The sequence below is a fragment of the Conger conger genome, chromosome 12 (assembly GCF_963514075.1).
Source record: "Conger conger chromosome 12, fConCon1.1, whole genome shotgun sequence".
Classification (NCBI taxonomy): Eukaryota; Metazoa; Chordata; class Actinopteri; order Anguilliformes; family Congridae; genus Conger; species Conger conger.
The window spans coordinates 39,945,895-39,965,134 of record NC_083771.1 but is presented as its reverse complement, the minus strand read 5'-3'; the positions used below and the strand labels follow the sequence as shown (position 1 = coordinate 39,965,134).

At 38.0% G+C, this 19,240-nt stretch overlaps 2 protein-coding genes across 2 annotated transcripts in view; both read right to left on the bottom strand.

The window, feature by feature from the left end:
• LOC133142428 (transmembrane protein 8B-like) overlaps positions 1-6,649 on the bottom strand; it is a 53,009-nt gene extending 46,360 nt beyond the window's left edge. The window contains exon 1 of the mRNA XM_061263640.1: positions 6,471-6,649. Within this exon, the coding sequence (XP_061119624.1) occupies positions 6,471-6,558 (88 nt within the window). The 5' untranslated portion in view covers positions 6,559-6,649. The remainder of the gene's footprint in view (positions 1-6,470) is intronic.
• A 2,530-nt stretch (positions 6,650-9,179) lies between these two features.
• On the bottom strand, positions 9,180-18,860 carry c9 (complement component 9). The gene is made up of 11 exons (XM_061261899.1): positions 18,740-18,860; positions 18,406-18,517; positions 17,834-17,987; positions 16,986-17,130; positions 16,722-16,860; positions 14,846-15,067; positions 13,140-13,380; positions 11,927-12,058; positions 11,628-11,803; positions 9,701-9,929; positions 9,180-9,550 (listed from the first exon to the last, which is right to left on the bottom strand). The coding sequence occupies exons 1-11, from the start codon at positions 18,820-18,822 to the stop codon at positions 9,393-9,395; spliced, it is 1,791 nt and encodes a 596-aa protein (XP_061117883.1). The 5' UTR covers positions 18,823-18,860; the 3' UTR covers positions 9,180-9,392.
• Between the last annotated feature and the right edge of the window lie 380 nt (positions 18,861-19,240).

The following is a 19,240-nucleotide window of genomic DNA, read 5'->3' as shown; positions in this document are numbered from 1 at the left end:
TTCCCACAGCTCATTGGGCTGCATTAATCATTAAATGAATCATCTGGTGCAAACAGCACACGACAATGAGCAAACACAGCGTGGAAGCGGGAGCTTGGTGAGAGTCAGGCAAGACTCGGCACAAACGCAAAGTAAACAGCCTCGAGAGGAGGGGAACAATCAACATTTGCACATGTCCTAAAGCTCTTCTAATTTATGGTTTTATTCATCAAAAACGACACAAGAAACGAATATTAACTTTTATCTCCACTCTTCCTGCCGTTGTTGTTAGGAATTCTCAATTAAGCAAGCATTAACTTAAAAATTTTATTTCAAGAGCCAAATGTTGTTTAACGTCTCTCCCAGTGCACGAGGGCACACAAGTTTGTTATTGAAAATGCATTTGCAGATGAAGTATCCAATAAAGTCACAACATTTTTTTTATCAATCTAAAGAGACCCAATGGACAAACATTATCTCAAACAAACTTAATGTGCACATTTTACGATGTTTTGGGGATCATGGTCCAAGAATTCCAAGAGGAATTTCAAAACAAATAAAAATGCATTCATGTGGTCCATTTTACAACCAATTTGTTACAGTAAGCTTCAAAGCTAACTGGAGCCTGCAGAAAAGCAAGCAAGTGGCAAGAAAAAACGAGAGAGAGAGCCAGGGACGCACAGAGAAGAGATAGTATACCATGCACATGGTGTGTGGCACGATGTGATTTAGGAAAGTAGGATATACTCCTGGATCAGCATTACTATCTCTGCATTCACATCGTATCAGAATAATCAAAATTACCAGCTTCCAACGGGGAAAAACAGATCCACATCAAAACGCGTCATCCTCCGAGTTGTAATTCCAAGTAGGAAATACGGGAACTTTCTGATGGCTCCAATATCTCTGACCTGTTATGCAGCAAGAGCAATGGCTTCCATTGCCAAGTTCAAGTTAACAAAATTATAGTATAATCAGTGTTCGGCCCAGCACTGATGACATCAGAGGGCGATGATTGGTTAATAGGAATGCTGTTTCAGGGGATGTAGATCCCGGAACATGCCCTACTTGGGTAAATCATGTTATCCATTCCCAGGTAGCCCCCAGGGAAACAAAGATGTAAACACACATCAGGCATATCCAGGCCATCCCAGACTTGCTGAATGCCGACTGCAGTACATTGTCACTGTAATTGTGAGCAGGAAATGACTAATTCAGGGCAATCAGATGGTAATTTCTGTGTGCCATTAATTTTTTGTGATTTTTTAAGCAATGTGTGCTTTATTTTATTATAAGATCCACCAAACTGCATGTGTTGCAAATTATATATAGGTTACAATTATTACTGCATTCTGAATTTACAGTAATTTATTTTAAATTACAGTACTTTTCCCTCACTTTTACTGTACATAATACTGTATTTACCCTGCATACAGCTATCATGTTCATGTGGGTATTTTCTTTATTTATTTAAAAATGATGTGGATTATATTGTAAAAACATTTCACCTTGTTTGCGAATTACTGATCAAAGCACAAGTTGATTAAAGCCAATGGCTCTTAATTAACAGTAATTAGAAGGCTGATGGATTATGCAGCTGAAGTATGCCTTGTAACATCTCTGCACCTCTGCTTTGTTTTTTATCAGGCCAGAGTCACTGCTTGGAGGCTTCAATACCGCTGTAGTTCAGCATGACTGTAGGAACACAGCTGCCAGTTTTCAAAACGCATCCTATTCACTTTGTCTTCCCAAAAACCAACAATTTCCACAGGACTGCTTGGTGTCTGTAATGCCACTTATCAAGCTATGTTTGTTTCTGTTCACTGATCTCTTATTTTATTACAAGATAAAAAGCCCATGGTAGAGAACTTCACACTCTTTGGTTTAGAACACTACATCCTCACTTTGCAAAACAGATACTGACCGCATATACAGTAAAGGCATATACAGTTAGAATGGAATTCTAACAAAGATTTGAATTAAACAGCGCAAGTGCTAAGACAGTAAACTATGGTGCAGCCCTGAGATGCGAGTTCATTATCTGACTGAAATGTATTTCATGTGGCATTTAATATTCTAAATGAATGAGATCTTTAGAAATTCATTGAAAATAGGCACTGGCTGTAGTTCAGTTTTTTTAAGAATGCAATATCATGTGATGTGATGTTGCTACATGATCTACAGGTGCTCAGGTCAGCATTTAATTTTAATAAATTGATTGAGATATAGAGTAGTTTTACCTGAAAGCATAACATGTCTGATATTAATGGATTGACTGTATACAGTATTGGTGCATAGCTCTATCCGTATAGCATAATTTAAACCTCTGTCTTGGATGACAAAAAAAAGTTTAATATTAAAAAATATATTTTTATTTGTCTCCATTGCAGTGTATATTTCAACATAGTTCTTAGCATATACCAGAGATCCATGTCACCTACAGGGGACAAAACTTAACTAACTAACTGAAGGATACGAGTAGCAGGAAGGCTTCTAGACATACTGATTTGAAGGTTGAATGAATTCCACATGGATGGCTCTGTTTTGAAAGGGAGCACTCTTGGGGCCATTGTCAAAACATGGAGTAAAGATAGAATTTCACACAGCCAATTCAATTTCAATTCCACACAGCCAAATGATCAGTGTGTGACTCTCAGGTGTCACTCACTGATGGACATCGCACGTCTAGTGTGTTACTCATGTACAGTACAGTGTATGATTCAGATCCCAAATTGCCAAAATACTTGAAAGATCAAACAAATATAGCTCACTCTAATTGGCAGTGAAAATTATATTAGCCACTGAATTTGAAGATGATTGCTTCAACATCACAGGCAAGAGCTCTGTAACAGCAAACCTAACCCAGCCAGGGGGAATAGCCTTTGGAGGATCTGCTAAAGTCACTGTACTGTAGAGTGGGAAAGCAGAGCTCAGTGAACAAGTCCGTCAAGCAAGCTCATCATCTTCTCAAAACCCCCACTTGATAAATGATCAGGCGCCTACTGCTTCCTCATTAACTGAGTTAATTCCCAAGTTCCTGACTCACAGGCATACATCAGATAGACTGATGGACAACAGTACCCAAGCAGGGCCATTCACTCCCATTCAGGAGCACAGCTACAGGACAGCTACAGCACAGCTATAGCACAGCTACAGGACAGCCAGTCCCTCTGTGAGGCAGGGCGTCCTGCTGCAGGTCCTTCCTTACGTGACACTGCACCGCCTGACAGCCATGATTTACACAATGTTTGTGAAAATACACTTCAAAAGGCTTTGAGTCTACATTGCCTGTGGGAAATACGGAGCAACCAAGGGGAAAAATGTGGAAAGATGTGACTGTACAGAAAGCATTTGGAATCCATTCATTGTCTAACATGAAAACAGCCGTCCCCAAAAAATGTGCACACACACACACAGGAGCTAGGAGCTTTTGGTGGCTCAGTTCAGGCACTGTACGTACTGTGCTGTAGATGTTCTTGGACTAGTACATGGATGTGACTGTTATCAAATCCACACCATGCCAGGGATTGTGGCCAGCATTGAGTATTCACTTTACTTGTTAACTTCGCAGTCATGACAAAAAAATTAAAATTTAATTTTTTTTTTAAAACATCATACTTGACCTTATTGCTTATAGACTTGATCTATTAACCTTGTGCACTAGACCTAATGGATATTGCTGTACAACTGTTTCTATGTGAATTGTACCTTATTCAACCTGTTCTGTCAGTTGTTAATGACCTTGGTATGCGCTTTTTATATGTTGCTTTGAATAAAAGTGTCTGCTAAATATGTAATGTAATGTAGCAGACGGGCTGACAGACATCAATTAATTCACTGAGCTCCCTCTTCGTTTTCACTCAAAGCAACAGCTTGAGACCATCCTTTTGTGCATGTGAACATCTACTGTAGCGAATAAGCACTTCCATCAACTCAAGGTGAAGATATGGCAAAAGTCACACTTTGATTTATTTTCAAATCTCTGTGAGAACCAAGGCAGAAGAATAAACATGCCTACCTCAGACATCGCAAAGCCACGCGTATTTTGCCTGAGCGAACAAGTAATGAGAGGTTTTGACAGGACTTGTCTTCCTATCGTTTCCAATACGACACCGGGTTGCTCATGTGAGCTGCTCTGATAATGTAGCCGTACTGTGGACACTCTCGACGGCCTCCACAGGAAGATTACCGGAGATGGTTGTGCATGCCTGGCATTAGAATTGCGAAGACAGACTGCCGAATGATTTCACAGGGAGCCAAATACACTCATCTCCAAGTGAAATGTGCTCTGTGAGTTGAGGGGAGGATAGCTGGGAAAGGGTGTTTATTGCAGAGCCTTCTTTACAAATCCCCTCCACCCCCATTTCAGGATAAGACATTTTCCTCGTACCTCTTTATGTCAACATAAGAGAATGTACTTTCATTTTTGTTAGATTTTTATGGTAATGTCTTTCATTGATATGTTTTCCTCTCTTGAACTTGCTCCAATTATCCAAAATCCTCAAGATTTTCTCAAGTAGATGAACAAGAGCAAAAACTGTATGCCAGCCCATGGATTATTACTCTGAACCACTGCAACAACTTGAAATGACATAAAAGCACACCATAGTCAAAATTCCCACCAAATGTCATTCTAGTATCATGTATTGGTTCAAGACACCAGTCAGTCTGAAGATCACTTGCCTTCATTTCCAAAGAATCAATGTCTCTGACATGTGATTCGTTTTTTTTAGGTCCCATTGATTACATTATCAAAGATGCATAGCCTAATTGTGTAATGAACAATACATTTGTTGGAATGTTCCCCTGTATTTTGTCATTTAGAGGTTTAACTCAACCGATTAAGAATGCACTGCTGTTTGTGTGGCATTTGCTTAGCTAATCCCTCAGTATGTCTGTCTGCTCCATGACATACAGTAGGAGCATATGTGGAGGTTAGAGATTTACATGCATATGAGAATGAGAGGACGCTCAATGTCTCTTTGCTCATGCCTGCCTCAAGCAAAGTTGACTGCATGTGCAATGTTTCACACATCCCACTCTTTGCCACCTGTGTAACTGTGTCATTCAATCCTTCATTTACCAAATACCTAAGTCAAGAATGAACAGCTTCTCATTAACAATGATCATTTGGGGGAAGCTTCATATGACTTGGACATTAAACTTCCATTCATAAAACAGACAAACAAAACAAAACATAATAATAAATTATAAATTATAATAATAATAATAATAATAATAATAATAATAATAATAATATATACATGCAAACAGGAGTACTACTTACAACGTATAATAAATAAATATCTACTATAGTGTTAAATAACATTTTAAAGTGATATGCAATATGAATTAATATGCCTATCTGTCAATATACTGTATGTCTTTAGGTTTGAATTAATAGAATGTGGGCTATACGCTATAATCTCACAAACACTGTCCTGTGACTTCTAACCTTATATGTATGCAAAGGACAACATTTATGTCTAGAAGCAACAATAGTAGGTATGCTAATATCACAACCACAACGACGACTGTAACAATAATAATATTGTAGATTTATATAAATATTTTTGACATTTCAAACGGCCACCTGGATGTTTTTTCGTTTTATTTATTTTTTTGGTTAGGAGGTGAATAGTTATTTGCTGCCAATTTAATAGACACTAGCCGCACAAATAAACCAACTGCTTAATATTTTTAAATTACTTTTCTTTGAAGGCTTACGTTTTGGTGTTTTTAATTGATGAAATGGAAATTAATGGAAACAATGGATACTTCAGGTGTACATAAAATGAGACTACATTGCTTTATTGAGGCTAAATCCAATAGGGTACCACCTGTGGAAATTGTAATCGTCAAAAAGAGCTTAATTATGTTACTGGTTTAATTGGATTCATATTGTTGAAAAGAATACCGCGCCAGTCCAAAGCACGGTCAATATACAGTACGCTACTAATGAATGTAGGCGACTAGGCTAAACATAATGTTTATTGTTTTCAGGGGAAGTGCTCTGGTCATTTGTCTTCGAATTTGTATTCAGTACACTGATTACTTAAAATTTACCTCAAATGTTACAACTACTACTACTACTACTACTACTACTACTACTACTACTATCATGCAGCGCCTATTGCTAGATACTTTCGTGTAATAAATGTTCATTTAAAATTAACAGTAGGCTGATTACATGCGTTAGCTAACTGTAGCTTATTACGAATCTTTTAAATCCGTTAAGTGGTGTCACTTTTGAGGTATGCTACAACTACAATAGCCTATATCAATCGGTCAAGCTTATCCATCATTCCTATGAAATTACGGAGAGGGATGAATACGTTTAATTTACAGACATAGTTGATGGAAGGTAACTCGCCATACATATATCAAACACAGTGAGATTCTCTGGAGTATTTCAGTACCACTTCGAAGGAGAGCTCCACTGCACCAGGACCAGATTGGAATTTCATGTTTGCCCCCAGTTTATGACTCACCTCCGAGACAGCAGAGATCGATGTAAACAATCAACAGGAGATGCAATCGGTCCCGATCCAGTCCCGAAGCGTTCAGTCGCCACATCATGATGAACGGAGTGCTCACCTCCGCATATCACGCATGCAATTTATGTCGCTACGTTCTTCCACATTTTCAGTTGTTGCTCAAGACCAGCTGTTCACACATGACGTCGTGGAGATGGCAATTCCGAGAATGCCCCGCCCTATTTTCCTGTGATTTGCCAATAGGAATAATTTAGTTTCGATTCATTGGCGGCCTTTCCTGTCCGTTACTATACGATGCGGTTGTAGGCTCTCATCTGGGGACAGGATCCTGAAAGTTAGACATAACTGATATGGAATCGGATGGACTGGAAACAACCTACAGTTTATGCCAGAAAATAACAGTAAATAAATACGAGTGCATGCGATGTGAGAAGCCCACGTTTGCAGAATATTGACCACAACGCTGCTCTGTGCTGCAGGTCAAAACCAGGCCATTTGGTCTCACCCCCCTTCTTAATCAAAGCGCATTTTCTCACTGTGCAGAGAGGTCATTTCAATCCACATAATAATATAATAAGCAGGGAACACGACTATAGGTGTATGTTGTGTGGGTTGTGACAAATTTGTATAGGCTATATATCTTCTTTCATTTATTTGCAATATGCTTATTTTAATAGAAAAGGAAATAGCGCCCTCTTGTGAAGGATATTATCATTCATAATTACGAATTAATATTATTATTATTTCTGCTTCAGATCTCATGACAGGAACACTGATTACTTTACAAATTAAGATATTAAGAACACTGTAGGACTTTACAAATCCCTCTTCCTGCCTTTTGCAAGTATATAATTTGTGTGTTTTCCTAGCAGGAAATAATCAGCACCTTTTTCCACCTTATTCCTGGAGGGGTACAATGTACGTTTGCTCAGGCCAGTTTATCTGACATTTCCGCTTCAGCCTTTCAATTTAGAAAGACTCAAACCAGCCTTCTGCACAGGTTATGGTAAATACAAACGGTGGTGTATGGTAATGGTAAATCTTTTCTTAATTTTTTTTTTATTATATCACTGTATCCCATATATCATACCATCATTAAGCACTTTATTAGGAACACTTGTACACCTACCTATTCATGCAATTATTGAATCAGCCAATCGTTTGGCAGCAGAGCAATGCATACAATCATGCAGATACGGGTCAGGAGCTTCACATATGTTCACCATCAGAATGGGGAAGAAATGTGATCTCAGTTATTTTGACCGTGACTTGATTGTTGGTGCCAGATGGGCTGGTTTACTCAGAATTGTGCAAAAAACATCCAGTGAGCAGCAGTTCTGTAGACAGATATTGTTGATGAGACAGGTCAACAGAGCTCAAAGGGCCAGACTAGTCAAAGCTAACAGTAATGCAACTAACCACACATAACAAGAGCATCTCTGAACACACAACACGTCAAACCCCTAAGTGAATAGGCTACAGCAACAGAAGACTTATTAAGACTAATAAATACCTATTAAAGTGCTCACTGAGTGTATATACACACATCACATCAGTGGCGGTCATATAGGCAGTGCAGCAGGTCCAATGGCACCGGGGCCCCTGGTTTGGAAGGGGCCCAGGGAGGGCCCAAGTCTCTCTGTGTCTTACGTCCTAAATTTATGCCCATTGCAATCATTGCACCCGACAGCGGCGAAACCTTGCAGGTAGGATAGCAAGCTAGATAAAATGTTAGCCTACTGTACTTTTTCAGGAGAAAGTTTGCTTACATTTGGCTGAAAAGTGAAAGTTTTCTAGCAACTAGGATGCAACCATGCTATATCCAGGTACACTGTGCGCTGTATTGGGTATGATTTGTTTGTTTAATTGCTGGACTGGTTTTCTGCTATAACTCAGCGTTCCACCAATGTTAAGTCAGGGGGCTGTTTTTAAAAACCTTAGTATATCAAAAGTATCAATTGTATCGCTTAACAAAGAGGAAGCAAAAATATAAAAATAGGTCCATTTAGTTTTATCAACTTGCGTCCATAATAAGAATAAGTACCTGCAATAAATATAAAAATATTGTTATTTTTTAAAATAATAATGACAAGTTGAAAGATAAAGCAAAAGCTTAGAAAGTAACAGATTTTCATACATTAATTCATATTTCATTGTAAAAAATGCATTCAGTAAATTAGGCATAAGAACACAGTGAATGTATTGTGTTGCGCTTTTCCACTGATACTGGCACATGAGTAGCGTAGGCCTAAGCTTTAGTTATGTAAACATCCCAACTATCGTCAGTTCATTTGTTGACTTGTTGATTTGATTCTATGACCATCCACGTTGGTCCACTGCTCTGACTTGATTAATACAAATGTTCTAAAGTATCGCAAATGATGTAGCCTGTGTCCCAATAACCAAAGTTACTCATGAGCCAAATAAATTCCAAAGTATTGTCTTTAAAATATCTGTCTAATGGTGCTGTATGTGCGTTTGTGTGTGTGCATGTGTGTGCCTGCATCTTGGTTGGCATTTTTTGTCTGAGGAAGGGCCCATAAAAAAATCTTGGACCAGGTCCTATCCTAACTAGCTGCCACCACTAACACATATACATACATATGATACCATCCTTTAAATGCATTCAACAAAAGCAAGCCATCTTTTTGATGGATTATGAGTACTGTTTATGTGTATTATTTGTTATAAAAAATCAGGACATTTATTTAACATATTGTTTTATTATATGCTAATGAAGATTTTATCCATATGCATATGAACCATTGTTTATTAAAAATACCATTCATTGTTAACTTTTCAATAAAAATGAAAACCTGGCAGTCAGTGAAGTTTGCAGACTGTATCTACTGATCATGGTGAATGTCAATAGTTGCAGATCTCTTTCTCCTGATCAAGGCAGATTTTTTGTGCTTTTCAGCAGTAATCAGTATCAAGAACCTCCCCTTTGCATGTCCCACCAGTGAGGCCTTCTGTGTTGCAGCTACGGGTTCGAGTTCGTTGAACTCCACTGCAGCCAGTCCAGGAAGACCAGCAACCCCAGTTCCCCTGCTGGACAACCTTTTCCTCATGATCTGCAAGTACATTTTAGGTTATATACTGTAACAAAGAAATCTGTGTGTCAAAACTGATATGTATACTGTATGACTTTGGGACAGACATGTACATACAGAGATGTGCTGAAACAGCTGCTCAGGGAGAGCTTTGCTTTTTAATTGACTTACATTTCAGGTTGTCGGACTTGACATTTTGACATGCCAGCCCCTCGAATTCCGGGAGGCAGAGGCAGAGACACTCGCCGTCAATCAAGCTAACCGTGCCACCGTTTTGACAGGGCTTGCATTTGCAAACATTGTACTCAGAAATGTAATCTTCATAGGCCCTCTTCAAGTTGTCTTTTTTGACTTCGGCATGTTGCATATTCAGAGGAATCAGGGACTGGATAGCTTCAGACTGTGAGCAAAAGAGGACACAATCAACACAGCATTTCTCCCGCATACTGTAATCGGTTGTACTGGAGCAGTAAATAGGTGTTTTGGTTGAGATGATGTAATGATGTGATGTCATTGCTTTGCAGTATATAATATACAAGCATAAAAGCAGTCCTAATGAGGTTAAGTTGATCTACCTGTTAGTTGAGTGACCTTTATTCTAGATGGCATTTCCAAAGTACTAGTATTATCATTCCAGAATGTTTTTATACAAATTCAGAGCAGCTGTGTTTATGAAGCTTATTTCACTGTTAATTCAAATCTCCAAGCCCCAAATCACATCAGCCATAGCAGAGTTACTCAGTTGTATGAAACCTTATTATCCATCCATCCATCCATTATCTGAACCCGCTTAGCCTGAACAGGGTCGCAGGGGGCTGGAGCCTATCCCAGCATACATTGGGCGAAATGTAGGAATACACCCTGGACAGGTCGCCAGTCCATCGCAGGGCACACACACCATTCACTCACACACTCATACCTAGGGGCAAATTTTATTTCTTTGTGTTAGTATAAAACAAACACATTTGAGATTTCCAAATATTCAATATTAATTTTCCAAAACATTTATTTTTACAGAGACATTTTTGTATTTAATTTAAAAAAGTAACATATTACTGTAAGCAACTGACTACTTTTTACATAAAAACTTGATTAAGGCTGTCTGAGATCAGAAGCAAGGAGCCAACCAAAGTCTGCAGAAGAACTGTGGCCAATTCTCCAACATGCTTGGAACAATCTCCCTGCTGATTGTCTTATAGAACTGCAGGACAGCATTGGATATCTCAGAGACGTGAGGCAGTTTTTATGCCAAAGGGTGGTCACAAAAAATATTGATTTGATTCAGTTTTTAACTATTCTGTCAAATTACTAAAATGTAATGTAAAATGTATAGTATGTTTATTTAAGACCTTTCATTGAATTATTTTTGAAATTATCTTATCTGTACAGAATGTTATACAGGTGCTTAAGACTTTTGCACAGTACTGTACGTAAATAATATAAATTAATGCCACTAACTGACAGGAAGCTGGAACCTGATAAATTACATACATTTGAAATGCTTGATTATGTGCCTGCAACAACCAGAAATGTACATAAACGCTGAACTATGGGCAAAAGTGACTGCTCTCTCTGGAATTATTTTCTAGGAACTACCGATCAGTCATATGTGCATAAGTTCAAAGAGGCACCTATCATGTTCAAGAGTGGATTTAACTATTTTAAGATATGCAGGAGCATGGGTGAATCACAAAAGATGTATGTCAAGCTCATAATCACAAATCAATGATGTAATTTATAGGGCTTCAGCTACTGTACAATATGAGTCTATGGTACAGATATAATGTTCCAGAGGCCCAGAGTGACTAGCTCTCTAGCTCATTGTTACAACTGGTCTGACAGTATAGAGGAGGGCTGCCCACACCTGCTTGTGGAGATATACTGTCCCATATGCTTTCATTTCAATCATAATTTGGCACACTCTATGAATTAGCAGCTCAATGAGATCTCTAGCTGTTGAATGAGGTGTGCTTTATTGCATGTATCATGTATGTTATTTTAACATACCAACTACACAATTAGTGTAACCATACAGTGGATTTCCTGTCAAATGACTATGCAATTTGAGAAGCGAGAGGAGAGTTTTATGTGTACTCACCTGGCTGTCTATCAGCACCGGAGCCACAGTGAGTGACTTTGCCCATGCTACATAGGCATCCACATCCATCACACCAGTCTTCTCAATTTTTGTCTTCAGAGCAGTAGCTGTGTCGATTGTACCCCCCCTGACAGATGTCATCACCTTGTCAATGAGTGCATTTTGATCATGAACTCCTGGGTGGAAGAGTCATAAATACATAGTTTGGGGCCAATGAGAACTGTGAGCTAAGTAACCCTCACACAGGAAGGTATGTTGATATTAACATAACAGTAAAATAACAATTGAGAGAAACTAACCGCCTTCCTTGTTCATCAAGTCATTACAAAATCCTGGTTTAACGCCAACGTTCCCTTCAACGCCAGGTACTCCCTGGACGTCAATTGAAACATCAATGCTGAAGCAGCGCTGGACATCTCGTGATGTAACACCTGCAGATACAGATTAGATGAAGTGCAAACTGTTTCATTTCCAGCAACATGAACACAGGTGCCCCAATTCTATGCTACGTCTGAAGGCTTTAAATGTCCAATTAAATTACTTTTGTAAAATCATAACCGCTTGTACAAGGTTCAACTTGGATGTGCCAAAATCCAAAATCTAACCATCATACCAACATGACTTAATATTTATGGAATCATGCAACGACATACAGTGGCAAGAAAAAGTAAGTGAACCCTTGAGAATTATCGGCATTTATGTATAAATTAGTTAGTTAGAATAATGAACAAACACAATTGTTATTTTCCACATTGAATACATCCTTCAAATATTCACAGTCAGGAGTTAGCAAACCTGGAGTTGAAATGAGATTGGAGGTGTGATTTAGAGCTACTTTCACTCATAAAAAACATGCCTTGCAAAAAATATCTCAGTAGCCTACAATTAAGAATTGTTTATTTGCATGAAAGCAGGAAAGGGTTACAAAATAATCTCAAAGAGTTTTGATATTCATCAGTTCACAGACTGTCCATAAATGGAGACGATTTAGTACTCTGGCTATTCTCCCTAGAAGAGGGTGCCCAGCCAAGATGACTCCAAAGTTATAACATAGAGTGCTGAATGAGATAAAAAAAAAAACAGCTAAACAGCTAAAGGCTTGAAGGAATCATTGGAACTAGTTAACATCTCTGTTTAAGAGTCCACCATATGCAAAATATTGAGCAGGCCTGGTCAGACATCCTAAGAACACAGCTTAGCTGAAGCAGGGCTGTAAGAAGAATGATTCAAAATTCCTCCTGAACGTGGTGCAGTTCTGATCTGCAGCTACCGGTAGCACTTGTTTGAGGTTATTGCTGCCGAAGGATCTTGCAGAAAACCAAGAAATTCCAAAGGGTTCACATACTTTTTCTTGCAACTGTATTATTAAGAACATCTTATGAATTTTCAAAAAAATGTATATGTTATGGACGCTAATCCCTTGAATTCATTCAGCATAACTATATAGATGTTGGATATGATATTTCCACAAACAGTAAACTGTTCACTCTACCAATGATTTTTAAATCTTACTTTTGGTTTCCATATATTCCTTGTTTAGCACATATACAAGTTCGTATTCGCCTCCTGCCTTCCCAGACGTGGCATAGTGTGTGCCGTACTCTTCCAGGAACCTGAAGTATTCTCCTTTCGCATACTCCAACGGCAGAGCAGACACATCCAACAGGAATGTCTCCGTCATCCTCAGGTCACGTGACTTCATTCTGAATGTGCCCATCTGAACCTTGCCTTTGACTCGCATGAAGGATTTGTTCTGAAATACAACAAAGATAGAGGATAAAATCCATCAAACCACTCCTTCACTTGGTGTAGTATGTCCTGTGTGGCTGGCATTACATTGAGGTACACTGGAGACTTGACAGAATCTAATAATAATTATTTTAGTCTTATTCAGAACAGACATACTGTATATCAATCCACATAAGCCATCCAAGAGAAGCCTCAGTAGAGGCAAGTATAAAAAGTTGCTACAAATGTGTACACAGTAAGCCAACCAATTTAAATGTGGGTGTGGCTATATAATTATGTCTGTGTGTGTGTGTGCGTGCATGTGTACATGTGTACAATCTCCTCTCTAATATTTCCATCCTTTGTCTGAAAATGATTGGGAATGCCACCCTATACAAAAGAATACGGTTTTCACATATTTTAAATATAGGTAATTATCTCTGTTCTACACAGCCTTTAATTTGCCAATAATTTGAAGCTGACTATAGGCTACTGGGCTTTCCAATAGCGACGTGTCTTGAAAATGCATGACATACTTCATGCACAATTTCATGACAGCTCTTGACAATGTTACGCATGTTTTGCAAAAGATGTCGTGAAAATAGTTGTCCAAGACTTACTCCAAGAGTTAGCCTACGTGAGTTAACTCTTCAGGCATTTTTCACTCAGGAAGGTACCACGTCTTTTGCATGATTCTTCAAAATTCTTCTACAAATATGGCTTTTTAAAGAGAAACAACGTAGAATGGGGACTAGTGGGAAGATACATATTTTGTTAGCATGAACATGAAGCTAATTTTACTGATTAACTGGGCTTTACATGGTCTTACCTCGGATCTCATTTGGAGTTTTTTTTTGCTATGTGTCATTGCCTACATCCTTACAGAATCTGACTTGATGAGAAACATTCCAAAAAACCATCACCGTTTATCGGTAAGATTCATTTATTGCCCCCGCCACTGTCCTTGCCTCTTCCTTTCTCCAGGGACACACACTTAAGCGTTCTTAATCAAAAAAACTTCCTAATGTTTATAATGGAGACACACACCTGAGTGGGCTAGTATAACCTGTGAACTTGCTATTGTAGGCTAAGCAATGTTGTCGTGCAAGACAGAGAAGAGTGCAATCATTCTGCAACATACATCATGCATTTGTTTATTTGTGCATAGACTGCTAATGCATCTGCTAATGCATATTTGTGGTAGTGGAAATAGTTTTTAGATTATGAATAATTTTTTTAACTAAGGTTTTCTGGGCTAAATGGTTTGTCCTCTACCATAACCTATGGATTAACATGGGATTTATGGCAATATTCACAGAATCTCATGACTAATCCTAGTCCTAGGATGTCGTGGATAAATGTTACATTTCAATTTGAGTAACGACATGTTTCAGGAAACACCAGAAAAAAAACTTCAAGACATTCTTAGCGCTACAACACGCTTCGCGAGACTCACCCCATATTAATTAGATATTAAAGAGATTACTTACCTTGGTGGTTTTCTCTTCATTAATTTTTTTTATGATTTCTTTCCTTCCATATGCTAACGTTACACCTGCCTTTGGGCTAAATGGAGTCTTCATTTCTTCAGTGGGTTCAAATTTGTAAGATAATCCCAGACTTATGGAAAGGCTATTTTCCTCAATAATTTCCTTGAGCAGCGTACTTGTTGTGTCAAAAACCTCTCTTGAGTAGGACTCTTCTGCACTCGACTGGAAACAAAATGAAAACATTAAAATCACATAAAGATATTCTCAAAAAAAAGAAAAGAAAAAAAATCACAATTAACATACATACAACAAATTCAAAAAGTATGTAAATGTTGAAGTTCGGTAGTTCCGGGGTTCAACATTCCTTCCAATCTTCAATTGCTTACATCCTGCTTTTTCTCCATTTCATGTTTGTACATAGCACTAATATACTAATCCCAACTAACATAGAATTTGTACAGTACTTTAATTCCTTCCCCCGTTCTAGCCCTTGTTTCCTTGTTCCTTGTTTCCCGAGCCCTTGCCCTTTTGGCATTCTGTCCTGGTTTTTTCCTGTTGGTTTTGTTTTGTTTCTGGATTTCCTGTTTATGACCATTGCCTGCTTTTTGGACTGACCTCCCGGTTTTCAAACTCTGCCTTTTTTTATTTATTATCCTTTTGTGATTAAACCTGCCATTTTTCTGCACCCCTGTCTGCTTTTGGTTCCTCTGTCCTCCCCGCCGTAACAAATTGACTTCGCCAGTCAAGAATATTCCACTTTTGGGCCCCCGTAACAGCCTTGGCCGCTTGAACAATGTTTTTGGGGTCATTGTTCTGCTGCAAGGTTAAGCACTGTCAATGGGCTTTCAGGCATTTGTTGGATCTGAACAAATAAGGTGTTTCTGGACCATTCTACATGTTTCCTGCTGCTGCTATCAGCATTAATCAATAATGGCAAGTGAGCCAGTTTCAGTGGCAGGGGGGTGGGACGATACACTCAACTCACAATACGATATACAATATTGGTTTCACGATACGATATGAATATTAAATTCAGATTAAGACAATGCATGATTGAGTAAGATTACTTGTTTATTCCTGAGGCAAAAAAATTACCTCCCGTGACGGAATGATGAAGTAAACTTTCAGTCTTGTTCCGTACTTTGTGTAAACATTGTCCTTCTAGTATATTTTTTGCACTGAAATGTGCGCTCCAAAGTGTTAATTTGCTTCTGAAATCCTTTGTTCTCAACAAATGAAAACGGCCTTAGGTTATGAGTCATATATACGCCTATGCATTTGCTGATTTCCTTTACTCGTGTAATTGGAGTAAAGGTGTTGCAAACGGTTGATGTAAAGTTGTTTGTCCTTTGGCTAATTTGAAAATATGTGGTTAATTTGAATTTCTAAATAGCAAATTTGTAGTTTCATGAAAAATTTTTAAGCTCCACGATATATATCTTCACGTTTTCGTATTGCGATATATTGTGTCAGGATATAGTTTAGCAAACACGCTGAGGTTATACTGGTGCAGTGTAACAGTGTGATGGAGTATAGAGCCAAAAAAACGTGACTATATATTGTCAAAAATGAAACACAAACTATAATAGTGTCCCTTTGCAAACTGCATACTCGGAACAAAACAATTATAATTACTAGTAATGACACAAAGGCTGCAAATGGCGTTGCACTGAAGAAACCACTAATAGTAATTAAGTAACTAATAATAGTTTTCATTCACTCTCATTTCTTTCCAGACCCAGCACATTATACAAGAAAGCTTGTTGTGCATTCAACTAATTCCAACATGCTATGTAACATTCAACATTCAAGAGCACATCTTTGATTGAAAATATGCTGTAAAATGGCTTCTCTGGAAAACACAGAATGAACTCACATCATATCTTAGAACTGCGACATTCCATGGGGTGCGGTGGTACTCTAAGGTGTTGGGGTCCTTCAATCGGCTGCAGACTCCATTGAATAATTCGTTGTTGAAGGCATTGGCTCTGGCCCCTGACCCCAGAATGCTCATGCTGTTTTAAAAATTAAGGAACAAAGATTGTCTGAAGGGCCAATATGCCTTTCTCAAAAATCTGCCACAGCTGAGCATGACGAGTACTTTAGGTTACAGCCAGTTTGCTATTTCTCAGACCCTCACCCATATCCTGCAGTTCTGGCCAGTTCAGATAGCTCCATCTCCTTGTTTCCACAGGGCCGGCGTGGATCATTGTCACACTCTTCATCAGAAAAGTCCCCGCAGTCATTATCCCCATTGCAAACCAACCTCTTCTTAATGCAGACACCTTTCATGCAAAATGCCCAAGAACAGAAAATTGAATGTTTTAATTTAGCTGTTAATTTAGCGTGTTTGTTTAGGAATATACACTCAGTAACTACTTTATTAGGTATGTATTAGAATTATTTTGACTTTTTGGTATTCTGCTGCTGAACAGGTTCAATGTGTCACGTGTTCAGAGATGGTCTTCTGCTTACCACACATGGTTATTTGACTTGCTGTCTCCATCCTGTCAGTTTTAGATTAACAAAAATTTCTAAAAACATATTTTCACTTTGTCATTATGGGTTATTGAGTATAAAATCATGGGCAAAATGGCAATTTTATCCAATTAAATTTAAATCTACACTATGAAGTCTGCAAAAAGTGAAGGGGTCTGAATACTTTCTGAAGCCACTGTACAGGTAATGGTATGCAGACTTTGAAATAATTTGGCTTCTATACCATGATCCTCTGTATCGCTGTTACCTTGCCCAAACATCTGATTTTGTTTGTTTTTTACATTCTTGTATAAGGTTTTGCTAACTTTAGTGTTCAATAGGGTATTTGGCAAATTATCAACTGAGTCTGCCATTGTCGTGTTTTTCTATATTATTCATATTTTACTTTACCTCCAAATGTGCTATAGTAAATACAAGTGCAGTAAAGTGATGCCTATGACTTATTCATGGCACACTGAGAGGTTTGGTGATACTGTGGGGCTCCTGTACCTGAGTCACACTGAAATTCAGTGCTTAAACAGGGAGGAGGACTTGTGTCCTCAGTGCAAGCTTGTTCCGTCTTGCAGGCTCTGCGTTCCCCCAGCGGCTGGTTGCAGACGAGGCCCTGAAATTGGCCAAAAACCTCCACAGTCCTCGAGCGGAACTGGAAACAGAACACAGACATTTGTTTTTTGCAAACCCAGGCTTACAATTTTCATTGAGGCATTTCTAAAATGAATTCCTGGTTTCTTTGCAATACCTTATTGTGAACTAAATAATTCAACTTGGTAAATGATCTTTAGAAATCCTGATTAGGTAATGTTTTAATATAATGGTGCTCTTATTTTATTTTTATGAAACATTTAGTCTGGAATGAATTATATATTATATTACATCTCACTATACTTCTAGTATTCCATACTTTCTATTACAATTGTTAAGAACTCATGTTCTTGGAATGTTTGACAGATGAAAATAGATTAATGTCATTCTTAGAATATGTATTACAAGTTCAGCTTCCAATTTAAATATGAGCAATATGGTGAGATTCCCAGTGACTCCCATATACTGCTGTTTCTCACCTGCTTTTTGGAACATGGGTCACAGGTAGTCCAATTTGACCAAGGGCCCATCTGACAGTCAACTGCACCTTGTTTATTTGCTTCCCTAGCTGTCCGTGTCAGCTGACCATGGCTAAAGGTGACAAAACCCACTTTTGAGTTTACCACAATAAAATATCTCAAAATCTTAAATATTGTATCAATGGAAACTAAGCTTTAAGAATAAAACCACATCAGATTAATAGCATGAATCAACATGTTTTATAAATCTAAATATTGTAAACATTAAGTTTCATGAATAAAGGTACATATAGTATTTACATTATGCATGTCATCTGAAATATTTGATACGTACATTACAGGTAGGTCCTCCCCGACAATGAAAGCAATATTGCTTAAAATACCAAATATGACACAGTAGACAATTAAAGGCTTCATGTTTGTGTTCAGGATGTGAGCTTGTGTATCGGAAGAAGTGGGACGAGTCCCTGTACTTAAAAACACAGTCTTCTATTAATGATTGTCAGAAGTGATGTATTCCTACCAAAGGTCAAAAAAGTTGCATGTGAAATCATCCCCTTCTATTTAAATACTTCTATTTAATTTACTGTCAGTAAATTACTCTCACCATAATTTATTTAACACCAGAGAATAAATAACAGAACCTATGTCAATACGAATGTAGAACATTGTATTCAAAATGTAATGGATATGTTCTCATGAATAATCAGATTTCTTGCTACAATTTCAGGCCCAAAGTGCATATATTTCATATTTTTAAAATAATGTGTTCATAATGGTTCCTTTTAACATGGAGTACAATATCACATACATAATTAAAGATAATGAGACAGAA

Bases quoted from the DNA above. Each gene is read 5' to 3' on its own strand.
- c9 (XM_061261899.1), bottom strand. From the start codon at position 18,822: ATGAAGCCTTTAATTGTCTACTGTGTCATATTTGGTATTTTAAGCAAT. The intron at 15,068-16,721 runs GTGAGTTCATTC...TTTTGTTTCCAG, and splicing joins TCGCAGTTCTAAGATATGAT to TCGAGTGCAGAAGAGTCCTA. The intron at 12,059-13,139 runs GTAAGATTTAAA...CTGTATCTGCAG, and splicing joins GGAATATATGGAAACCAAAA to GTGTTACATCACGAGATGTC.